General features: G+C 46.9%; 1 protein-coding gene across 1 annotated transcript in view; it reads left to right on the top strand.

Moving 5' to 3' along the window:
* LOC121284728 (trichohyalin-like) overlaps positions 1-21,598 on the top strand; it is a 172,596-nt gene that overhangs the window by 106,597 nt on the left and 44,401 nt on the right. Inside the window, exons 15-21 of the mRNA XM_041200279.1 lie at positions 1,224-1,349; positions 2,857-2,928; positions 4,470-4,640; positions 7,029-7,121; positions 11,915-12,007; positions 13,164-13,290; positions 16,195-20,823. Coding sequence (XP_041056213.1) covers positions 1,224-1,349; positions 2,857-2,928; positions 4,470-4,640; positions 7,029-7,121; positions 11,915-12,007; positions 13,164-13,290; positions 16,195-20,823 — 5,311 coding nt within the window. The remainder of the gene's footprint in view (positions 1-1,223; positions 1,350-2,856; positions 2,929-4,469; positions 4,641-7,028; positions 7,122-11,914; positions 12,008-13,163; positions 13,291-16,194; positions 20,824-21,598) is intronic.

Below are 21,598 nucleotides of genomic sequence, written 5' to 3'. Positions count from 1 at the left end.
CGCCACAAGTAACTGGATAAAAATTTCTGCTCTTGTCTGTCTGGCACACTGCACCATTCAATGGAGCTCCAGGAACCACTCAATGATTACTTGGAGTTTCCACGTGGTTCACCTACAATTCCTTGTGCTGGGATTAGAAAGGTGCTCAGTGATACTGTCACACTTCAGGCAGTCGAGTGACATTTGGCCCCACATCTGACAGCTCCAGGCTCTTACTGGTGTTCTGTATCTTTAATCTGGGGCACATTCTCCTCACAGCTGAGCCCTGCTGGGGGATAGGTTGGCCACAACCTGTTTTACTATTTATCTTTTTTGTCTATTTTGTGTTTATCAAAGTGAGGGAACATTTTCTACTTCAGACCACCAGTGACAGCATCAAACACTCTCAGGACAGGCACAGCATGGGTCAGAAACAGTGTAAAACTCCCTCTGCACTGTCCCATCAAATATTCTCAGGCCAGGTGCAGTATGGGTGAGATACAGAATAAAGCTCCATCAAGCATTCTCAGAGCAGGTACAACATGGATTAGATACAAAATAAAGCTCGCTCTACACTGTCCCATCGAATACCTCCAGGGCAGCTACAGCATGGGTTAGATATAGAGTAAAGCTCCCTCTTACGCTGTCCTATCAAACACTCTGAGGGCAGATGCAGCACGGGTTAAATACAGAGTATAACTTTTTCTCTACAGTCCCAGCAAATACTCCCAGGGTAGGTACAGCACGGGTTAAATAGAGAGTAAGCTCTCTCTATACAGTACCATCAAACACTCCCAGGGCAGGGACAACATGGATTAGATACAGAATAAAGCACCCTCTATATTGTCCCATCAAACACTCCCAGGGCAGGTGCAGCATGGGCTAGATTCAAATACCCTGTAGACGATGGCTTTTCTGCGGGTTCATGCTGGGAATGAGAAAGTGAATGATGGTCACAAGTCACGGGTTGCACATTACCTTCAACCACCTAGTTCCATCACAAATATACATCACCCCTATTCAATGTGATGTTGATTTGATATCCCACTAGATTGGTTCTAGTCGGGCCATTCTAGTTGTAGCTGATGCTTGGTGTCCATGCCTGTTGAAAGTGAACTGCAGGAACCACAGGATGTGGTATGGAGGCCAGTGGAGGTTAACAAGCAGAGGAAAGGCCCTAGGCAGCAGTACATTCTTTGCTTCGTGTGCACATACTTGGCTAATGGACATGTTTTTTGTTTAAGGGATCCCGAGCAGCCTCAAGCCTCTCTGCTGCTACCCTTGCCTCCCTGGGGGGCACCTTGTCGAGGCGAGGCAGTGGGGAAACCACCACCTCAATGGACACTGAAGGCTCCATTCGAGAGATCAAGGTACAAAGAAGTAAGGGTGGGGGTGCAGAGTGGGGGAGGATCATTTCAAAGCTTGTGATCCCAGTGGGCAAGTCTCACCCACTAGGAGCACAGTTCCGAACTTTATTGGCAAATGCCCAAATTTCACAAGCATGTCTTCAGGAGAAGGGGAGTAGAGAATTCTGCTGGGATAGTCAACTCTTTAGTACTGCCGTGGCTCAGGGTTGTGCATGTGTGTGGAATTTATCTTTTATCTTTTCTTATCTCCTTATAGGGCTGGGTACATGTGCCACTGGTTGTCTTCCTCAGTCTGTCTCTGTTTCTGTCTCTACCTTTGTGTATCCCTGTGTCTTTCTCTGCTTCCCTGTTGATTTGTCTCTCTACCCTCTTTCTCTCTTGTTTTCACAGATTCACTGTCTGATTATTCCTTTCTCTCTCCTTGTCTCCCCCTCTCTCCGTCTTCCGCTCCATAAAGCCTTGCTCCCTTTCTCTCTCTTTATTTTTCTCGTTTTCACACTAATTGTATCTGTCTTACTCTATCTGCTTCTCTCTCTCTTTTTGCCTCACATTGTCTCCCAATACTCTTTCTGTCTCTTTCACATTGTGTTTTTATCTCTTTTTTCCATCTCTGCTTCTATCATTCCTACCATATCTCTGACCCCCTCTCTCTCTCTGTAACTGTCTCCCTGTTTCTTTCTATTTTTTCTTCTCTTCCTCCTCTTTCGCTTTGTGGATCTGCCTCTCTCTCTAGCCCTATGCTTTCTATCTTTCTCTCCCTTGGTTTCTTTTTTTTAACCTGTCCCTGTTTCTCTGTCTGTCTGTGTTTCTGTATCCAACTCCCCTCTTTGTTTCTCCTTTGTCTCTTTATTCACAATCTTTTTCTCTTTCTGACTCTCTGTCCTTCTCTCTCTATTAGTTTCTTGCTCCCTCCCCCTTCTCCTCTCTCTTTTTGCCTCCCTCTCTTTTTGTCCCCCTCTGTCTCCCTTTTTCTCTCTCAGCCCCTATCCTCTCTCAGCCTTTCTTTCTCCCGCTCTATCTCACTCTGCCCATCTGCCACTCACTGTCACTCTGTCGCAGTCATTCTCTTTTTCTCTCAATATCTATGTCTTTCTTTGTCTTCCTGTCCCTCTTTCTTGTTCTCCTCTAAGTTGTTGTTGTTTTACCCCACTCTGCTTATCTCTCTCTCTTTCTTAACCTCTCTCTGTGTTGTTTGTCTCTTCATGACTTTATGCCTTTCTGTCCCTCTCCTTGTCTTTGTTTTTCCTATCTTTCTCTATCTCACTGCGTCTGACTGTCTGTTAGTCTCACTTTCTCAATCATTCTGTTTCAGTCTCTCCTTTTCTTTGTATCTTTGTGCCTATATATCTTTCATTGTCTTTCTCCTCCTCTCTCTCTGTACCTTTCTCGTTCACAGCCTCTCTATCTCTCATTTTTACTCTACCTCTTTCTTTCTGTTTCTGTCTCTGTCTATATATCTCTTCCTTTCTCTCTTTCTTTCATTTCATATTGCTGTCTGATTCTCTCCCAGGAAATCTTTGAGCTAAAGGACCAGATACAGGATGTTGAAGGAAAATACATGGAAGGGCTGAAGGAGCTGAAGGTACCAAATTTGGGAATGAGCGTGATCCCCTCTCCCAGTGGTCCTTAGCTGCCTGTGTGCAGACATGGTATCAACTAGCAGAGGCCTATTCCAATTGATCCCTTTCTGATGTGCCTCCACACTAACAGCATGGACTGTGCTGGACAGTTTCAAGTTTTTAGTCACTCTGCATGAACCAAACTCTAACCAGTTCTTCCAATTTGCTTGTTCTTCTTCAACTTGGAAGCCTGTTTATCAATTCCTACCTTTTCTCTCTCTCTCTTCCTCTCAGCTCCTCCTCTTGTATTTTCTCACATTCTCCCCAACCCTGCTGTTTTGCACATTCTCCCTCCACAGTCCATCCCCCCTCCCACTCACTCTCTTCACTCATCCTGATGATCTCACAATGATTCCTATTTTCCTGGTACCTGTTTGAACAGCTGCTGGAAGACATCCTGTATATTGAGTGTCCCATGACCCTAGATAATCTGTTCCTGACAGCTCAACTATGACAGGCTTTGGAACTACATATTAATCCTGCCCCCCACCCCTACAATGTCCCTATGGCTCCCTGATTCACATTATTCCCTCTTTCCTAACCCAGAATGCCATAGCCCCCTCCTTCCGCAAGCAATGTCTTTGGCTTAAATCAGCAACACAGTTCAGAGCTGAGAGTGGAACCCTAGACGTTTTGGCCTGTGTGACTCACTCACTGGATGCTTAGTGACCAGTATGGGTGCATTACATAGTCACAAAGTCTGCCACTAGGAACAACAGTGGTGCTCAGATAATTCAGAGCTGGGACAATACTCTCAGCCTCCTGCTGGTACAAAACAGTCTTGAAGATGGAGACACTTCCAAACTGGAATTCCTCCTCCCCTCCCATATAGATTGCGACCGTTTCTACTGGTACCAACTGTGTAACAGTCTCAATGCCCCCAACTCACCCTGCATACCTTGAGGGATCGGAAAATCCACCAATTGAGGCTTCTGGGAGGAAGGGGTCACCATGTAGAATCTATCAACTGAGGATTGGGGATGGGAAATCTACCAACCAAGGGTTCTGGGGAGGGGTTTGGTGGGGGAGTGTTGGAATCTTCCATCCAAGGAGTCTGGTGGTTCTGTGGAACCTATCAGTTAAGGAGTTAGGGGTATGGGCAAATTTACCAACTAAAGGATGAAGAGGGGGTAGAAACTACCAACTGAGTAAGGTGGGTGATGGTGTAGTGGTTGAACATACTAACCGAGCGTGGCAGTGAGATGGGTGGTTGTTGGTCCACAAATGTCCCTTCTTCAGCTGAGGTGGGTCATGTAACAACACTGAGGCCCAGACCACTGATCAAACTCTGGACTCTTACTTCTGGGATCCAGGTTCAAATCCCAGTTGGAAGGATGAAGGTCTCCTCTGACTGAGGCTGTGAATTTAGGCTAGGGTTGACTCTTTCTTGGCTGCAGTGGAATTGAGCCTCTTCCTCCCCATTGTCTACCTCAGCCCATTCAATTTTGAACCTCTGAGAACAGCAGTCGTGCTCCAATGATGATTGTTTTTCTCACTGCCCCAGGACTCGTTGGCCGAAGTGGAGGAGAAATACAAAAAAGCCATGGTGTCAAATGCACAGCTGGACAATGAAAAGACCAACCTCATGTACCAAGTGGACACACTGAGGGAAAGCTTGCTGGAGCTGGAGGAACAGTTAGCGGAGACGCACAGGATGCATGAGGAGAAGACCAAGGTGAATGGGGTCAGGGGGTTTGAGGAGGCTTCTGGACCAATGACAGCAGATTGCAGTTCTCATAGTGAGTGAGTGTTTCCTACTGTTTGGTACAATGATTATGATGTTCCATCACTCTGTGTGTGTGTGTGTGTGTGTGTGTGAGGGGGAGTGGTGGAGGAAATCAAAAACACAGACCCATGTCGTATCCTCATTATTTAGAAGGTAATGGCAGGACATTTAGAAAATCATAATACAATCAAGCAGAGTCAACATGGTTTTATGAAAGGGAAATCATTTGCTTAATTTCTTGAGTTTTTTGATGGTGTAACAAGCAAGGTGCATAAAGGGGAACCTGTTGATACGGTGTATTTGGATTTCCAAAAGCCATTCGATAAGTTGCCCCATCAAAGTTTACTACACAAAATAAGAGTTCATGGCGTAGGCAGTAATATATTAGCAGGGATAGAGGACTTGTTAGCTGACAGGAAGCAGAGAACAGGGATAAATGGGTCATTTTTGGATTGGCAAGTTGCAACAAGTGGAGTCCTACAGGGATAAGTTCTGGGGCCTCAAATATTTAAGGTCTACATTAATGGCTTGGATGAAGGGGCTGAATGTATGGTTGCTAAACTTGCTGATGACACAAAGATAGGTAGAAAAGTAAGTTGTCAGGAAGATATTAAGAGTCTACAAAGGAACATAGACAGATTAAGTGAGTGCGCAAACGTGTGTGTAATGTGGGAAAATGTTAACTTGTCCACCTTGGCAGGAAGAATTGAAAGGCAGTAAATTATATTCAAATACAGAGAAACTGCAGAACTCTATGGTACAGAGGATCTGGGTGTCCTGGCACATGAATCACAAAAAGTTATCATGCAGGTACAGCAAGTGACAAGGAAGGCAAATAGAAAGTTGGTGTTTATTATAAGGGGAATGGAATATCAAAGTAAGGTAGTGTTACTACAGCTGTACAGGACTGTAGTGTAGTACAGTCTGGAGTACTGTTTACAGTTTTGGTCTTCTTACTTAAGAAAGGATATAATTGCATTAGAAGCAGTTCAGAGACAGTTCACATCACTGATTCCAGGAATTAAGGGGTTATCTTATGAGGAAAGGTTGAACACGTTAAGTCTATACCCATTGGATTTTAGAAGAATGAAAGATGATCTTATTGAAACATATAAGATCCTCAGGGGACTTAACAGGGTTTCCCCTTTTGGGGGAGTCTAGAAGGATGGGATGCAGTTGAAAAATTAGGGGTCTCCTGCTTAAGATTCAGATGAAAAGATTTTTTTTCTCTCAGAGGGTCGTTAGTCTGTGGAATTCTCTTCTCCAGAGAGCAGTGGAGGCTGTGTCATTGAATATATTCAAGGTTGAGTTAGATAAATTTTTGATTGACAAAGGAGTCAAGGGTTAGGGGAATTGTCAAGAATTTGGAATTGAGGACACAATCAGATCAGCCATGACCTTATCAAATGGTGGAACAAGCTCGAAGGGCCAATGGCCTACTTCTGTTCCTAATTCTTGAGTTCTTATGCATGTTGGGGGAGGGAGGGTGTCACAGATGCAGAGTTGTCCCATCATTTTGGGGAATCACAGACGCAGACCCCTGTCCCATCACTTTGGGGAGTCACAGACGCAGACCCCGTCCCATCATTTTGGGGAATCACAGACACAGACCCCTGTCCCATCACTTTGGGGAATCACAGTAACAGACCCCTGTCCCATTAATTTGGGGAATCACAGACACAGACCCCTGTCCCATCACTTTGGGGAACCACAGACACAGACCCCTGTCCCATCACTTTGGGGAATCACAGACACAGACCCCTGTCCCATTAATTTGGGGAATCACAGACACAGACCCCTGTCCCATCACTTTGGGGAATCACAGACACAGGCCCCTGTCCCATCACTTTGGGGAATCACAGATACAGACCCCTGTCCTATCACTTTGGGGAATCACAGACCCCTGTCTCATCACTTTGGGGAATCACAGACACAGATCCCTGTCCCATCACTTTGGGGAATCACAGACACAGACCCCTGTACCCATCACTTTGGGGAATCACAGACACAGACCCCTGTCCCATCACTTTGGGGAATCACACAGACCCCTGTCCCATCACTTTGGGGAATCACAGACACAGACCCCTGTCCCATCACTTTGGGGAATCACAGACACAGACCCCTGTACCCATCATTTTGGGGAGTCACAGACACGGACCCCTGTCCCATCACTTTGGGGAATCACAGACTGGATTGTTTGGACTGCTCTGCCATAGCATGTTAATTGGTGTTTAGGTCCGGAACAGAGTCTGTCATTAGCTCTGGTGCTGTAGCTGGTTCAGGTTTTGGCTACCCTGGGTGTTGGAGCTGAAATTTCTGACTTTGTCCTCTTGTTAGGAATTGGACAGACAGAAACACGCCTACAGCATTCTGCAGCATCAGTTTGAGACGATGAAGGAGACTCTTAAAGAAAGGGAAGAGATGTTAACGGTAAGTGAACTGTTCTTTCTCATGTTATATGAGCAACAGCAAAGCTGCCGCCATTTGGCAATGGGATGTTTGATGTTCTGATGGCCAACAAGCTCAGGGCCTTAATCCCCTGGGAAGCCTGGAATGTGGAAATGAGCCAAGGTTCAGATTCTTTTAGGGTCAGTCAATCCATCTTTGTAATCCAATTGTTAATGGTTAGTTAGAAGGTTTGTTATTTAGTTACTCAAAGATAGTTACAAAGACTATGCAAGGACAAGCTCAGTCAAATGGCTTGGCATCAGGTTGACCCATAAAGACTGGTTGCTTGGAGATGCTGATGTGTGCATGGCCTGATGAAGCCTCTGCACACCAGGCAGATTTGCTGCTGGTTCAGTGCCAAGACTTGAACAACCTGCTTTGGGGACCTGGTTGCTGCCACCTCAACCGTCACTATCCACTGTCACCATTGCCCCAGTGCCTTGGTTCTATCCCCTCCTACTTAACTGACTACACGGACTCAAGTTTGGGTAAGGCACTGATTAGGGCTACATTTGGTTCTGCTCATTCCTTGCCCATTTGGCCATTCTTCCATGTGATCAGCAGACTGTTTGACCATGGAGTGCATCATAGCCCGGTCCTGGCTAACAGGAGGCACTAGAATTCTGACTGATATCTGGCTCGGTTTCCTAGGAGTATGGGGAGTAAGTCCCCAACTAGTCACCTAGCCTAGGGTCAGGTCAGTCAGCATGGAGTCTGACTGGAACCTGGTGGTCCTTTGTCTGGCTGTGTTTTTACTTAAGTGACATTTAGAAGGTGGAGCTCCATTAGAATAATTCCATCAGACATTGATTATTTTGAATTACATTAATTGGCTGAGGGTGTTTTAACTGATCTGAGGTAATGCCTGAATATCAATGAACGTGAAGAACTTCTTCTCTGGTTGCCATTTTTTATGCTGTTCTTTCCTGTCTTTGCTCTTTCTAGTTTCCTTTCACTTTCTCTCTCTCTCTCTTTCTCTCTCTCTTTTTCTCTTCCTCTCCTTTTTTCCTCCTTCATGCTCCTCGGCTTGGGATCGGCGGTAGGAGATCAAAGAGTTGAACCAGAAGCAGCGTTCCTTCGCCCAAGAGATCTCTGACCTCCAGGAGACAGTGGAATGGAAAGACAAGAAAATTGGGGTAGGGGCCGCCTGTGCGCTCTGGATGTGGCATCGCAGCCACTCCCTGCTCACTCAGCTGTTAACGCTCTGGATGCGGCATCGCAGCCACTCCCTGCTCACTCAGCTGTTAATGCTCTGGATGTGGCATCGCAGCCACTCCCTGCTCACTCAGCTGTTAACGCTCTGGATGTGGCATCGCAGCCACTCCCTGCTCACTCAGCTGTTAATGCTCTGGATGTGGCATCGCAGCCAGTCCCTGCTCACTCAGCTGTTAACGCTCTGGATGTGGCATTGCAGCCAGTCCCTGCTCACTCAGCTGTTAACGCTCTGGATGTGGCATCGCAGCCACTCCCTGCTCACTCAGCTGTTAACGCTCTTGATGTGGCATCGCAGCCACTCCCTGCTCACTCAGCTGTTAATGCTCTGGATGTGGCATCGCAGCCACTCCCTACTCACTCAGCTGTTAACGCTCTGGATGTGGCATTGCAGCCACTCCCTGCTCACTCAGCTGTTAACGCTCTGGATGTGGCATCACAGCCACTCCCTGCTCACTCAGCTGTTAATGCTCTGGATGTGGCATCGCAGCCACTCCCTACTCACTCAGCTGTTAACGCTCTGGATGTGGCATTGCAGCCACTCCCTGCTCACTCAGCTGTTAACACCCTGGATGTGGCATCACAGTCATTATTGGCTGCATATTTGCCATGCTGGCTAGAGCCTCTGCTGATTGATGGATATGGCAAGAAGGAAATGAGATTGGTCAGACCAGCTTTCCAACCAGATTTGACCACACTTGATTTGAATTCAGCTGGAAAATATTTGTGGATTTCTTATGGCTTTTCCCAAATGGGATAAAGTCCTGTTGGATTCCGCAGGAGTGTGTTTGCATCCTGGTGGCATGATCTAAGAAAGAAAGTCATGCATTTATTTGGCACCTTTAGCAACCTCAGGACATTCCAAGTACATATTGAAGTGTAGGCACTGTTGTAATGTAAGAAACACAGCAGCCAATCTGTGCACAGCAAGTTCCCACAAACAGCAATGACCAGATAATCTGTATTTTATGATGTTGATTGAGGGATAAATGTTGGCCGGGACACTGGGGATACTCACCTGCTCTTCATCGAACTTGTACCGTGGGATTATGTACATCCACGTGAGCGAGAAGACGGGACCTTGGTTTAAAGTCTCATCTGAAAGACAGCACCTCAGACAGTGCGGTATTCCCTCGGTACTTCACTGAGGGTGTCAGCCTGGACTATGTGGTGAAGTCTTTGGGGTAGGACTTGAATGCACAACTTACTGATTCAGAGATGAGAGTTCTATCAACTGAGTCCTGATATCGGTATGAAGGAGGCAGATGTCAACCTGTGCCTGGCACCACCATGTTCTTGGATGCCAAGATCTGTCATAGGGGGGAATATGGCAATCGAGCTGCCTGTTTCTGGCAGTGGGACATGCGCCTCTGGGCATCAGCTCCACTCAGAGGGGAATGTGGAAGGACACGGGCTGGCAGAGTCTGGGTCTCCACTGCTCTAGAGGTCCAAGAGCCCCTGAACCACAGTGGGTAAAGACACACATGACCTTAGTTGGGATAGGGGAGGACAGGGGTGGTGCTGGGAGGAGGGCTGGACTCTAACCTAGCGGGAGGCCGTTCAGGGAAACACGTTGTATAAAGAGACCCATGGGAGCAGTTCCGCATGTGCAGGAGGCACTGGGTCATTCATAATGTAGGTTGTAAAATGGATTCTGTGATTGAAAGAGACGGCAGAAGGAAGGGAGACATTGCAAATCCAAATTTAAAAGAAGACTTCTGAAAAGAATATAATCTGTTATGTCCCCTCCAACTCCACCAGACATGTAGCCCTTCCACCAGACATGAAGACCCTCCCAACAGCCATGTAGCCCCAACCCTAAACATATGGCCCCTCCAGCCAGATATATAACCCCCTCTGGCCAGACATATGAAGCCCTTGGGCAGACACATAACCCTGCTCCGGAGCCATGTGGCCTCTTCCCAGTAAGAACATAAAGACATGAGAAATAGGACCAGGTGTAGGCCATTCAGCCCAGCAAGCCTGCTTCACAATTCAATAAGGTCATGGCTGATCTGATTGTGGTCTTAATTCCACTTTCCTGCCTGGCCCCGTTATAGAACAAAATCCCAGTGTTGAATATATTCAATGACTCGGCCTCCACTGCTCTCTGGGGTAGAGAATTTGAAAGATTAACCACCCTCTGAGAGAGGAAATTCCTCCTCATCACTGTCTTAAATGGGTGACCCCTTTTTCTGAAATTATGTCCTGCAAGTCTAGATTTCTACATGAAGGGAAACATCCTCTCAGCATCCACCCTGTCAATCCTCCTCAGAATCTTAAATGTTTCAAAAGATCACATCTCAATCTTCTAAACTCCAATGAGTATAGGCCTGACCTGCTCAACCTTCCCTCTTAAGGCAATCCTTTCATCCCAGAAATCAGCCTAATGAACCATCTCTGAACTGCTTCCAATGCAAGTAAACCCCTCCTTAAGTAAGGAGACCAAAATTGTACACAGTCCTCCAGATGTGGTCTCACTGATGTCCTGTACAGTTGCAGCAAGACTTCCCTTCATTTATATTCCATTCTTTTGTAATAAAGGCCATCATTCCATTTGCCTTTCCAGTTCCTTCTGTACCACAGCATTCTGCAGCCTCTCTCCATTCAAATAATATTCTGCTTTTTTATTATCCCTGCCAAAGTGGCAACCTCGCATTTTCCTACAGTATACTCCATCTGCCAAATTTGTGACCACTCATGTAACCACCTATATCCCTTTGCAGACTCTTTGTGTCCTCCTCACAATCTGATTTTCACCTGCCTTTGAATTGTCAGCAAATTTGGTTGCAATACGCTCTGTTCCTTCACCCAAGTTATTAATATCAATTATAAATAGCTGTGGCCCCAGCACTGACCCATGTGGCATTCCCATAGTTGCAGTTTGCTAACCTGAAAATAACCATTTATCCTGATTCTTTCCTGTGAGTCCTCTCTCTATACTAAAACAATACCATAACACCATGAGCTCTTATCTTGTGCAGCAATCTTTTATGTGGCACCTTATCAAATACCTTTTAGAAATCCAAATACACTGTGTCTACTGATTGCCTCTTTATCCACCCTGCTAGTTAAATCCTCAAAGAACTCTAATAAATTTGTCAAACACAGTTTCCCTTTAATAAAACTATGTCGACTCTGCCTAAATGTGTTGCGATTTTCTAAATGGCAGACATGTAGCCTGTCCTGACGTGTAGCTGCTCAATAGCCCCTCTCCTCCCAGGTCAGGTGTGCTATCCTGAGGCAGGAACTGGTCACATTACAGTGACTTGGAGATGTTGAGAGTTGGCGAAGGGGTAACAAAGGGTGTTTGACTCCATAGAGCGCGTGAAAAGAGTTTATTCTGAACACCATGCACACCTGAGCCTGCTGTTATCTGTCGGAATTTACTTTAAAAATTTTTAATTTTTAAATTTAAATTTTAATTTAACAAACTTTTGAACCTTGCCGGTATTCCTCCTGTTAGTATTCTGTTTCCACTAGTTCTGCTCCACTCTGTCTTCTTTACACATATTGTTCCTCTCTTCTCTCTTTCTCTCTCTCTCATCGGCCTCCCTCTTCAGGCCTTAGAAAGACAGAAGGAATACTCTGATGCCATCAGGATTGATCGGGATGAGCTCAGGAATGAGGTTGCCATGCTGAAGGAGAGACTGAAGGTACGGACTCAGCACCGGAGACCTTCTAGGTTAGGGCCTAAGGCTCTCAGCCTGTACAGCTGAATTGTGATGTGTTGACAAGCATTTGTAAGTTGCGTGGGAGTGGACTGGGATGAGTGCAGGTTACTAAAGAGTGTGTAATGTGCAAGAGTGCACCTGTCATTGCCTGTATCTACTCAGTTGGCCAATTATCAGCCCGTGTTACTGTTGGCCTCTGGGCCAGGGAGGGAGGCATTCAATTTAGGCTCTGACTGCCAATTGCTTTCCAGTGCAATGAGGTGAGGACACAGGCAGACTTGACAGTAATGCCTCCTGCATTCGAGCAGCCCTCCAGCATTCTAAACATGAAGAGTGGATTGCAAGGGTGAGGTAGTGGAGGGAGACCATTACCTGTGGAAACATAGGCAATCCAAGAGTGAGAGAAGGTGAGGACTGGAGGGATGTGCCAGGGCTGGAAGGGTCTCAGTAAATACCACATGTTCATTTGTGTTGGGGAGATTATTTCAACAAGTAATGCTCACCATAGCGAGTTATCTCCAATAATTATTTTGAGTTCCGAGGTGAAGCTGACTGGCGGAAATGGCAACTCCATGTAACAACACCCATCCCTGGGGGCTGCCTCTTCACCAGGGGGCCACTCCTTCACTGGCGGGGCGGGGGGCCATCACTGGGAGAGAGGAGGGGGTGGGGGCAGGCGCCCCTTCTCCATTGGGCTCCACCGTACTCTCCCTAATGGCTGTCCTTCCCTCCCATGTGTTCAAGCTGCTTTGGTTAAAACAACTTTCTCTTGAATAGTGGCAACTATGTCTAGCTTGTAGGACCATACCTGGGATAGGGGGCCCAATTTTCTCCTCACCTGATGCTTGCCTAGGGCAACTCTCACTAGATAGTGAACCCTGACAAATCAGCCGCCCACTGGTCTCTAACCCAGCAGAGCCAAAGCCAGCTGTCAATCTGCTCCAGCTGCCCAGCTCAGCTCAGTGGCCTCAGCATGGGAAGGGGCCTGGGGCCTATTCCACATCTGGTAGCAACTTGGAGGAGCCCATGATGTAAGCACTGGATGAGCAGGTAAGCTTAGTACCTCTCCTTGCATGTCAGAGCCTAGAATGTTTGGGGCCTGTCCCACCCTGTAACCATGGTTCATTCTCTATGCCAGGCTTACGGGATGTTGACGAATGGCGAGGCTGAGCCTGTCAGGAAGGAAGGCAATGCACACACACAGGCTGCTGAGACAGGGCCTCAGGCTGCAGCCCAGCTACAAAGCTCCAGCGACGGACCCCTAGGTAAGTGAAGCATGCTCAGTTCATCTCGAATCTCAGCATCTGAAATGGCTTCTGGACAAAGGAATAAGAAAAGTAAAAGGAGAACGGAGAGGGGTCAGGTGAGGGTCAAGAGACAGTTGTGTGAAAAAAAATCATCAGAGAGCCATGAGCAGGGTTTTGCAAACTTGCACCTTAATCATTTTTTGGGATTTAACAGACCCACAGGCGAACTTGCACACTGGGGAACTGATGCAGCACAGTGTCTGCGATGGCTGAACTGATTCAATGATACACCTCATCCAGGGGAACTGATTCAATGATGAACCTTACAGTGTCTGCTGCACAGTTTAGCTTTTTTATGGGTTTTGTTTTGTGCGTGCGGAGGGAAAGAGATTGTGTTGAAAGCTGTAACTGTTAGGGATAGGATTCCCATCCCCCACCCAGCCACCCAGATTAGCTCCAGATATGGTGGTTTTCACACAGGATTCCATCAGATATACTGCACAGAAACAGGCCATTCGGCCCAACCAGTCCATGCTGCTGTTTAGGCTCCACTTGTGCCTCCTCCCATCTTTCCTCATCTAAATCCATCATCATAATTCTCTATTCCCATCTCCATCAAAGTCTTGAAGGAAGCCCAGAAATTTCTAAAATATAAACTCGACACCACTCTGATTTTTAAAGTAAATCATTTGTTTCCGATGAGGCCCATTTGTTACTCAAGCTCAAAGTGAAGCAATGATGAAGATAAGTTTGGAATTTGAGCCCATAATTGCACGTGCTCTCCTGTGCCCTCCCCCCACCAACCCAACCCAACCCAACCCCCCCAACTCTCATTGGTCTAGAGGTATGATTCTTGCTTTGGGATTTAAATGATCATGCAAGAGGTCCTGGGTTCAAATCCCAGACAAGCCCTCGTGTGTTGTCACTTGTAACCCAAACCGCCAGTTGTGTTTGTGGGAAGGCGATGGTGTAGTGGTATTTTCACTGGACTGGTAATCCAGAAACCCAGTGTAATGGTTCGACCCAGGTTCGAATCCCACTATGGCAGATGGTGGAATTTGAATTCAATAAAAGCTTGGAATTAAAAGTCTAATGATGACCTTGAAACCATTGTCAATTGTTGTAAAAACCCATCTGGTTCACTAATGGTCTTTAGGGAAGGAAATCTGCTGTCCTTATCTGGCCTACATGACTCCAGACCACAGCAATGTGGTTAACTCTTAAATGCCCTCTGAATAAGGGCAATTAGGGATGGGTAATAAATGCTGGCCTAGCCAGTGATGCCCACATCCAATTAATTAAAAAAAGCTCCGTACGTCATCCTGCATCTACACTCTCCTCATTAAACTCTCCCAGGGCAGGTGCGGCACCGGTTATACACACAGTAAAACTCCCTCTACACTCTCTCACCAAACCCTACCAGGACAGTTAGTAATTATCACAATAAAGTGCCAGTTGCCAGTTTGTGGCAGATTTCTGCTGTCAGTTGCGAGACAGACACTCATCCCAGCAGATTCGAGGTGCTGTGGCCCCAGCAGATTCGAGAAGTGGGGAGCCCCAGCCAACATGAGAGCGAGGCTGAGGCCCCAGCAGGCATGACTAAACTTAGAGCTAGTGGTGAAAAGTGCAGTGTCTGACTGCCTGCCCCCACCCAGCCCTCCTGGGATGCTGCTAAACACCAAAAGTTATGTTTGTTCATCGGTAGCTTTAAACTTCAGGGCTAGAAACTTTAGAAATGCAATCAGGTGCTGAATAGTTCACATGAGGATGGGTGTCTCTCTGACAATGAGGGAGAGCCACAGCCTGAGTATTATTTCAAAAGAGAAGCAGGTGACAGAGAGTGGACAGCAGGATGGCATGGCCCTCTGGCACGGGTAACAGGGCCATGGGGCCTTCCCGCCATGGCTGCCTGGTAGCTTGCAGAATGCAGTGCTCAGGTGCACTGCACATATCAATCTGCCTTCCATATCTAGTTAATTCTGCCAGGTCGTCAATTCTTTGAAAGGAACTTTGCCTGCAAGAGAGCATCAGACAAGATGACACAAGAAGGGTTCTATATTAAAAGCCAACTCTCCCAGTTCATGTGGGGAAGATCATTTTATGGCGAGTTTTCACTGATGTCCAAATGAGGGTAGGTGTGGGGCTGGAGGCGAGGGTGGCGATGAAGGGATGGGAGGGTAGGGCAGATGAGAATCAATCCATCATTCTACATGGAACAACATCGCCATCTTTTGGCACATGAGTGCTACTGCATTAGCCCAATGTTCTCTTTTTTTCCCCAAAGTGATATCAAAGTGGGTCAAGGCAGCCCAGTGTTTGTACCTGTGGTTATGGTACTGGGTTTGTAACCCCAAGATCAAGAGTTCAAATCTCACAGTGGCAAACTATGAAACAATATAACTTCATCTAAAACAGATGGAAACATGTTTGTACTCGAAAGAGTTACAATATTCTATATTAGGCTTGGGCTAAATAGCCAAGTGGTTATGGTACTGGGCTTGTAACCCCAAGATCAAGAGTTCAAATCTCACAATGGCAAACTATGAAACAACGTAACTTCATCTGAATAGGAACAGATGGAACCGTGTTTGTACTCGAAAGAGTTACGTACTTACTCAAAAGAGTATCAAAGTGGGTCAAGGGCTAAGTGGCCTTTTAACGTGAATTAATGGCTCCCCCCCTCACCTCACGGAAAATAATTGAACAGGTTTTAGGTCAAATTAAATTCTCCGACTTTGTTTATATGTTTTTTGAAGCTGAACAGAGTGTTAATTGAAGTCCCCAAATGTTTTAAAAATGACAACCAGATGAACCAGGATGTTATAAATGCTTGGTAAATTGGAAATCTGTAGAGGAAATTCGTAATTGTGGATGGTTCACTGAGGGACACAATGTCTTCACCTCTTCCAATGGTCCTTATAGGAGAAAGCCACGAATTGCAAATGAGGAGTGAGATTTTGGAGACTGTTGGGCAAAGAGGAGTCTTGCAGAATACTGGATTTGATGAACAGATGGAGGAGACTGGGAATCGGGAGATGTTAATGGATAATGTGCAAGAGAAGGACATAACTGAGGAATGTGAGGAACTGACTGAGAGTGAAATGCCAGCAGTGACTGTAAGAGATAATGGAGACACAGACCAGATAGAACGTACTGCAGCCAATCTTGACGATGGAGAGCAAAGTGCATGTGACACACGAAACCTTGGAGGTAAAGGGGTATCTGAGGGAATAAACAGTGCCCTGGGATTTGAAAAAGGAAAACAGAGCTGCGGTAGCAGAGAGGAGAATGAGAGTGACCTTGGTGTGAATGGGAAACACATGCAGGAGGATATAAACCAGAATCTCGATCATGATGAGGGGAGACCAGGTGACATAGGGGAATCTAGTTTCCATGGAGGGATTAGGGAGGAAAAGCACCCAGAAGTTGGGTATGAGTTGGATGTAGTGCATGATAACAGTGTTGGGACAGGAGCTGACAATCGAGCAATTATGGAGGAAACTCGGAAAGTAGTGCAACAAGTGGTAGAAAATGCAATAGAAATTTTGCAACAGCACACGTGTAGGTATGAACTACAGGAGGCGACAAGAGATAAGGAAGTGGTCACCCAGCTAGGGGGAGGATTGGTTCAGATGACAGGGGACAACTTGACTGGGAAGCAGGAGAAGCCTGCTGAATCTGTCCATGTTGAAGAGAAGGAGAAGGATAGGTTGGTGATCAAAGAGGTGGGCACTGAGCAGGTGTACACGGAGCTCCATTCTACAGCACAGGAGTCTGAAATCTGCTTAGGAAATTTTCACAATGATGTAGCCAGGGAGAGTCGAGAAATAGGGCAAGTGTCGACCATTGCACCAGATCGGAATGGACAATCCGGGTCAGGTGGAGAGGACATGGATTCAATGGATAGTCCAGTGCAGGATGGAGCTGAGAATGGAGAAAGAAATGATCAGGGGGCAAGTGAGCGGCCAATGGACAATGCATCCACAGCCTCAATAGAGCTAGAGGAAGAAGTGGAGAAAATGGCAGTAAAAGCTGACATAGGGACTAGTTCACTGAAACGGACAGCCCTGCAGGAGGTGGATGTAGGTGAAGAGGTTGCTTGTCACCTGAAAGGAGCGAAAGGATCAATAGTAGAGAATGAAGTAAAGCCATTTATTGCAAGTGGTGAAGATCCTGATTGGAGAGATGAGGTTACTGTGACAGGCAGAGTAGAAGGCTGTTTACAGGTTGGAGAAGTGAAGGAGCTTGGGAAAGAAAAACTACCGGATGAAGTTGAATCAGATCCAGTTGCAGAGCAAGGTGATGGAGCCAGTCAGGTGGTGCAGCAAGGAGGAGTAGAAGGTAAATTGGAACATGGTTATTTCCAGGAAATGACACCAACTGTAGGGGAAAATACGACAGTGATTGAGGTTGAGAGACAGGCCATAGAAATTGAAGGTGACATCAAGGGTTATGGGGAGGATGAGGTCAGGGGTAATGAAGAAGATGAGGAAAAGGTCAAAGACCCTGATACCGGTGAAGCCAGGAACAATGGAGAGAATGAGGGTATTGGTGACATCAAGGCCCCTGGAGATGAAAGAGAGGTCAAAGGCCTGAACACTGATGAGGGCAAAAGCAATGAAGGGGATAAAAACAAGGAGAGTGATCATGGGCAAGGAGAGAGCAAAGTGAAAAATTCCAGAACTTATGAGGATGAGATCAAAGATTCCATTTGGGATAAGGTCAAGGGTCAGGGAGAAAAAGAGGGTAAAACTAATGACAATGAAGGTCAAAGTGAAATTGAAGGACATGAAGAGGATAAAGTTGTGGTGCAGGTTCCAGGGGAGGTTAACAGTGAGCTCAAGGGCAAGGGAGATGAAACTGAGGCCCAAGGCTCTAGTGTGAGTGAATTCAAGGGATCTGAAGAGTTGGAGGGTGAGGTCAAAGACCCCAGAGAAGAGGAGGATGAGGTCAAAGGTCTCAGAGAAGAGGAGGGTGAGATCAAAGGCCTAAGGGAAGAAGAGGATAAGGTCAAAGGTCCCAGAGAGGAGGAGGAGGATGAAGTCAAAGGCACCAAAGAGGAGAATGAAGTCAAAGGTCCCAGAGAGGAGGAGGGGGAGATCAAAGGCCCTATGGAGGAGGAGGATGAGGACAAAGATCCCAGAGAGGAGGTGGGGGATGAGGTCAAAGGCACCAGAGAAGAAGAGGGTGAGGCCAAAGGTTTCAGAGAGGAGAAGGGTGAAGTCAAGGATCCCCCAGAAGAGGAGGATGAGGTCAAAAACCCCAGAGAAGAGGAGGGTGAGGTCAAAGGCCCCAGAGAGGAGGAGGGTGAGGTCAAAGGCCTAAGAGAAGAGGAGGATGAGGTTAAAGGTCCCAGAGAGGAGGAGGAGGAGGCTAAAGGCCCAAGAGAGTGGGAGATGGATGAGGTCAAAGGTCCCAGAGAGGGGGAGGGGGAGATCAAAGACCCTATGGAGGAGGAGGATGAGGACAAAGATCCCAGAGAGGAGGTGGGGGATGAGGTCAAAGGCACCAGAGAAGAGGAGGGTGAGGCCAAAGGTCTCAGAGAAGAGGAGGGTGAGATCAAAGGCCTAAGGGAAGAGGAGGATAAGGTCAAAGGTCCCAGAGAGGAGGAGGAGGATGAGGTCAAAGGCACCAAAGAGGAGAATGAAGTCAAAGGTCCCAGAGAGGAGGAGGGTGGGATCAAAGGCCTAAGGGAAGAGGAGGATGAGGTCAAAGGACCCAGAGAGGAGGAGGAGGATGAGGTCAAAGGTCCCAGAGAGTGGGAGATGGATGAGGTCAAAGGTCCCAGAGAGGGGGAGGGGGAGATCAAAGGCCCTATGGAGGAGGAGGATGAGGACAAAGATCCCAGAGAGGAGGTGGGGGATGAGGTCAAAGGCCCCAGAGAGGAGGAGGGTGAGGTCAAAGGCCTAAGAGAAGAGGAGGATGAGGTTAAAGGTCCCAGAGAGGAGGAGGAGGGGGCTAAAGGCCCAAGAGAGTGGGAGGTGGATGAGGTCAAAGGTCCCAGAGAGGGGGAGGGGGAGATCAAAGACCCTCTGGAGGAGGAGGATGAGGACAAAGATCCCAGAGAGGAGGTTGGGGATGAGGTCAAAGGCACCAGAGAAGAGGAGGGTGAGGCCAAATGTTTCAGAGAGGAGAAGGGTGAGGTCAAAGATCCCCCAGAAGAGGAGGATGAGGTCAAAGACCACAGAGTAGAGGAGGATGAAGTCAAAGGCCCCAGAGAGGAAGAGGAGGAGGAGGCCAAAGGCCTCAGAGAGGAGGAGGGGGAGGTCAACTTTGAACCGGAAAGTAAGAAGTTACTTTGCACCAACATTCAGGGAATTGTGCAAGAAATGGGGAAGGAGGTCACTTTGGCTGAAAAGTCAAAAGAAACAGTGTTTCCTGATCTCCAGACAATAGAGACCGAGAAAGAAGAAGTAGAGGAAAGGGCAGGGGCTGAAGAAACTGAGTGTGATTTAAGTGGGCAAGCAAGTGCTGTGGTACAAGACAGTGGTGAAATGAACCGAGTACAAAGCAAGAGCATTGAAGAAACTAATGAGGACACACCAGAGAATAATAATGAGAACATTCATAAAGTAATAGACAACGAAGGTGAACAAGAGCCACCAACAAAAGAGGAGGCTGGAATAACTGAAGAGGCAACAGCACAGGAGAGTCTGTCAGTGAGGAATGGGGAAGAAATGAGGCAAGTACCAGAGACCAGTAGCAGCAATGAAGAATTTGGGAGAAATGCTCAGATATCAGAAGGGGTTGTGAGTGACCTTGCAGAAAGTGATACAAGTGAGATATATGAATTGAACAAAGAGTCTGAGGAACTGGCACAAGAAAGTTTGCAACAAGGTCCTGTAAAGAGTGGAGCAGCCTTGGTAGATGTTATAGACCATGGAATGGAAATGCAGGATGGAAAGAAAGAGGATCCTGTAAAGGAGGAAGGAAACGTGTCTGGGATCAGCAACGGGCCACAACACAAGACACAGAATTGCAAGACAGGCAAAGAAAGGGCAGATGATGCACCAGCCTCTTGGACTGGTGTGGAGGAGCAAGTGCTCAGAGGGGATGATGAGGATACTGAGGGAGGAGGTAGGTTTGAGTGGGATGAAGAGATGAGTAAGATATTAGGAGATGAAACTCAGGATACGAGAGAGGCGTCCGAAGGAAAGGGAGAGGAGGATGCTGGAAGTGAGACTGAACCTCGGCCCATTGTGAGTGCAGAACCCAGTGAGCATGTAAAACCCAACAGAGATAACAGTGGGGCTGGAGTGCTAACACACCATGGGCAGGAGGAAGCTTGTGACGACCCAGGGGAAAAACGTGACGAGCAGGGGGGAGCATCTGATAGGGAGGCAAATGAATGCACTAACAGCAGCGACCAGCAATCCAATCATAGTCAGGGGCAGCTGCAGGACTGGGGCCAGAGGGATAAGCCTGACACAAGCATGCAGCAAGGCAGTACAGGGGATGCAGATGAAGAAATGGTGCAAAGAGCAGCAATGGCTGAGGTAGGGAAGGATGGAAAGAGAAAAAGCAAAAGCAAAGATGACTGTTGTCTATCATGAGGTCAACTAGCAGTCAGTAAATCGCTCAGTAGAAACCAAAGTGTAGTACTGCACTGTGTCAGAAATGCTATTTTAATATAAAGTTATATATTTGTCATTTAGAGTAAGATTTGGATTTGGCCATGAGCTGATATTTGCACTATACTCTGAGCCACGCTTGGATCTTCTTCACCAAATTCCACCTTCACTAGTCTTCCCCCACCCTGCATATTTTGCCTGTTCTTTCACAGTTTCCCCTTAAATGCACATTCTTTACCCATAGTTGGTAGCATCCTTACATGTTCCTCATATACTGCCATTGGCAGCTTGTTTTAAGTTAATATGCTTAATGCTACATGGCTGCTGTTTGACTGAGTATTAAATAGAAGCTTGAAGCCTTGGTTGTCCCTTCCGACAACTACTGTTGCTGTGCCTTAAACTTAATAGACCACATTCCATGATGCACCGAGTACATCTTGTTTAAGGAGATGTTTTGCAAATGAAGTCAATCATGCAACTGAGTTTACAAAATGCCCCCTAATTTCTCAATGGATAAAAATATTGGCCAATATGGTATTGAAGATTGGAGGGTCCCTGGATCCAGTACCTGTCTTGTGTGAAGGGTGCTGCAGCTGATTAGGCAGGGGAAGTCAGCTAGGGTTTCTGTTCCTGATCACTGTCCAGTGTGTCCCAGCATTAGAGAGAAGAGAGATCTGCTAGGGATCCAGCTCCTGATCACCGTCCAGTGATCCCAGGGTTAGAGAGAGGAGGGATCAGGTGGGGATCCTTCTGAT

The sequence above is a fragment of the Carcharodon carcharias genome, chromosome 12 (genome assembly GCF_017639515.1).
Source record: "Carcharodon carcharias isolate sCarCar2 chromosome 12, sCarCar2.pri, whole genome shotgun sequence".
NCBI lineage: Eukaryota > Metazoa > Chordata > Chondrichthyes > Lamniformes > Lamnidae > Carcharodon > Carcharodon carcharias.
This window is presented reverse-complemented; position numbering and strand designations above follow the sequence as displayed.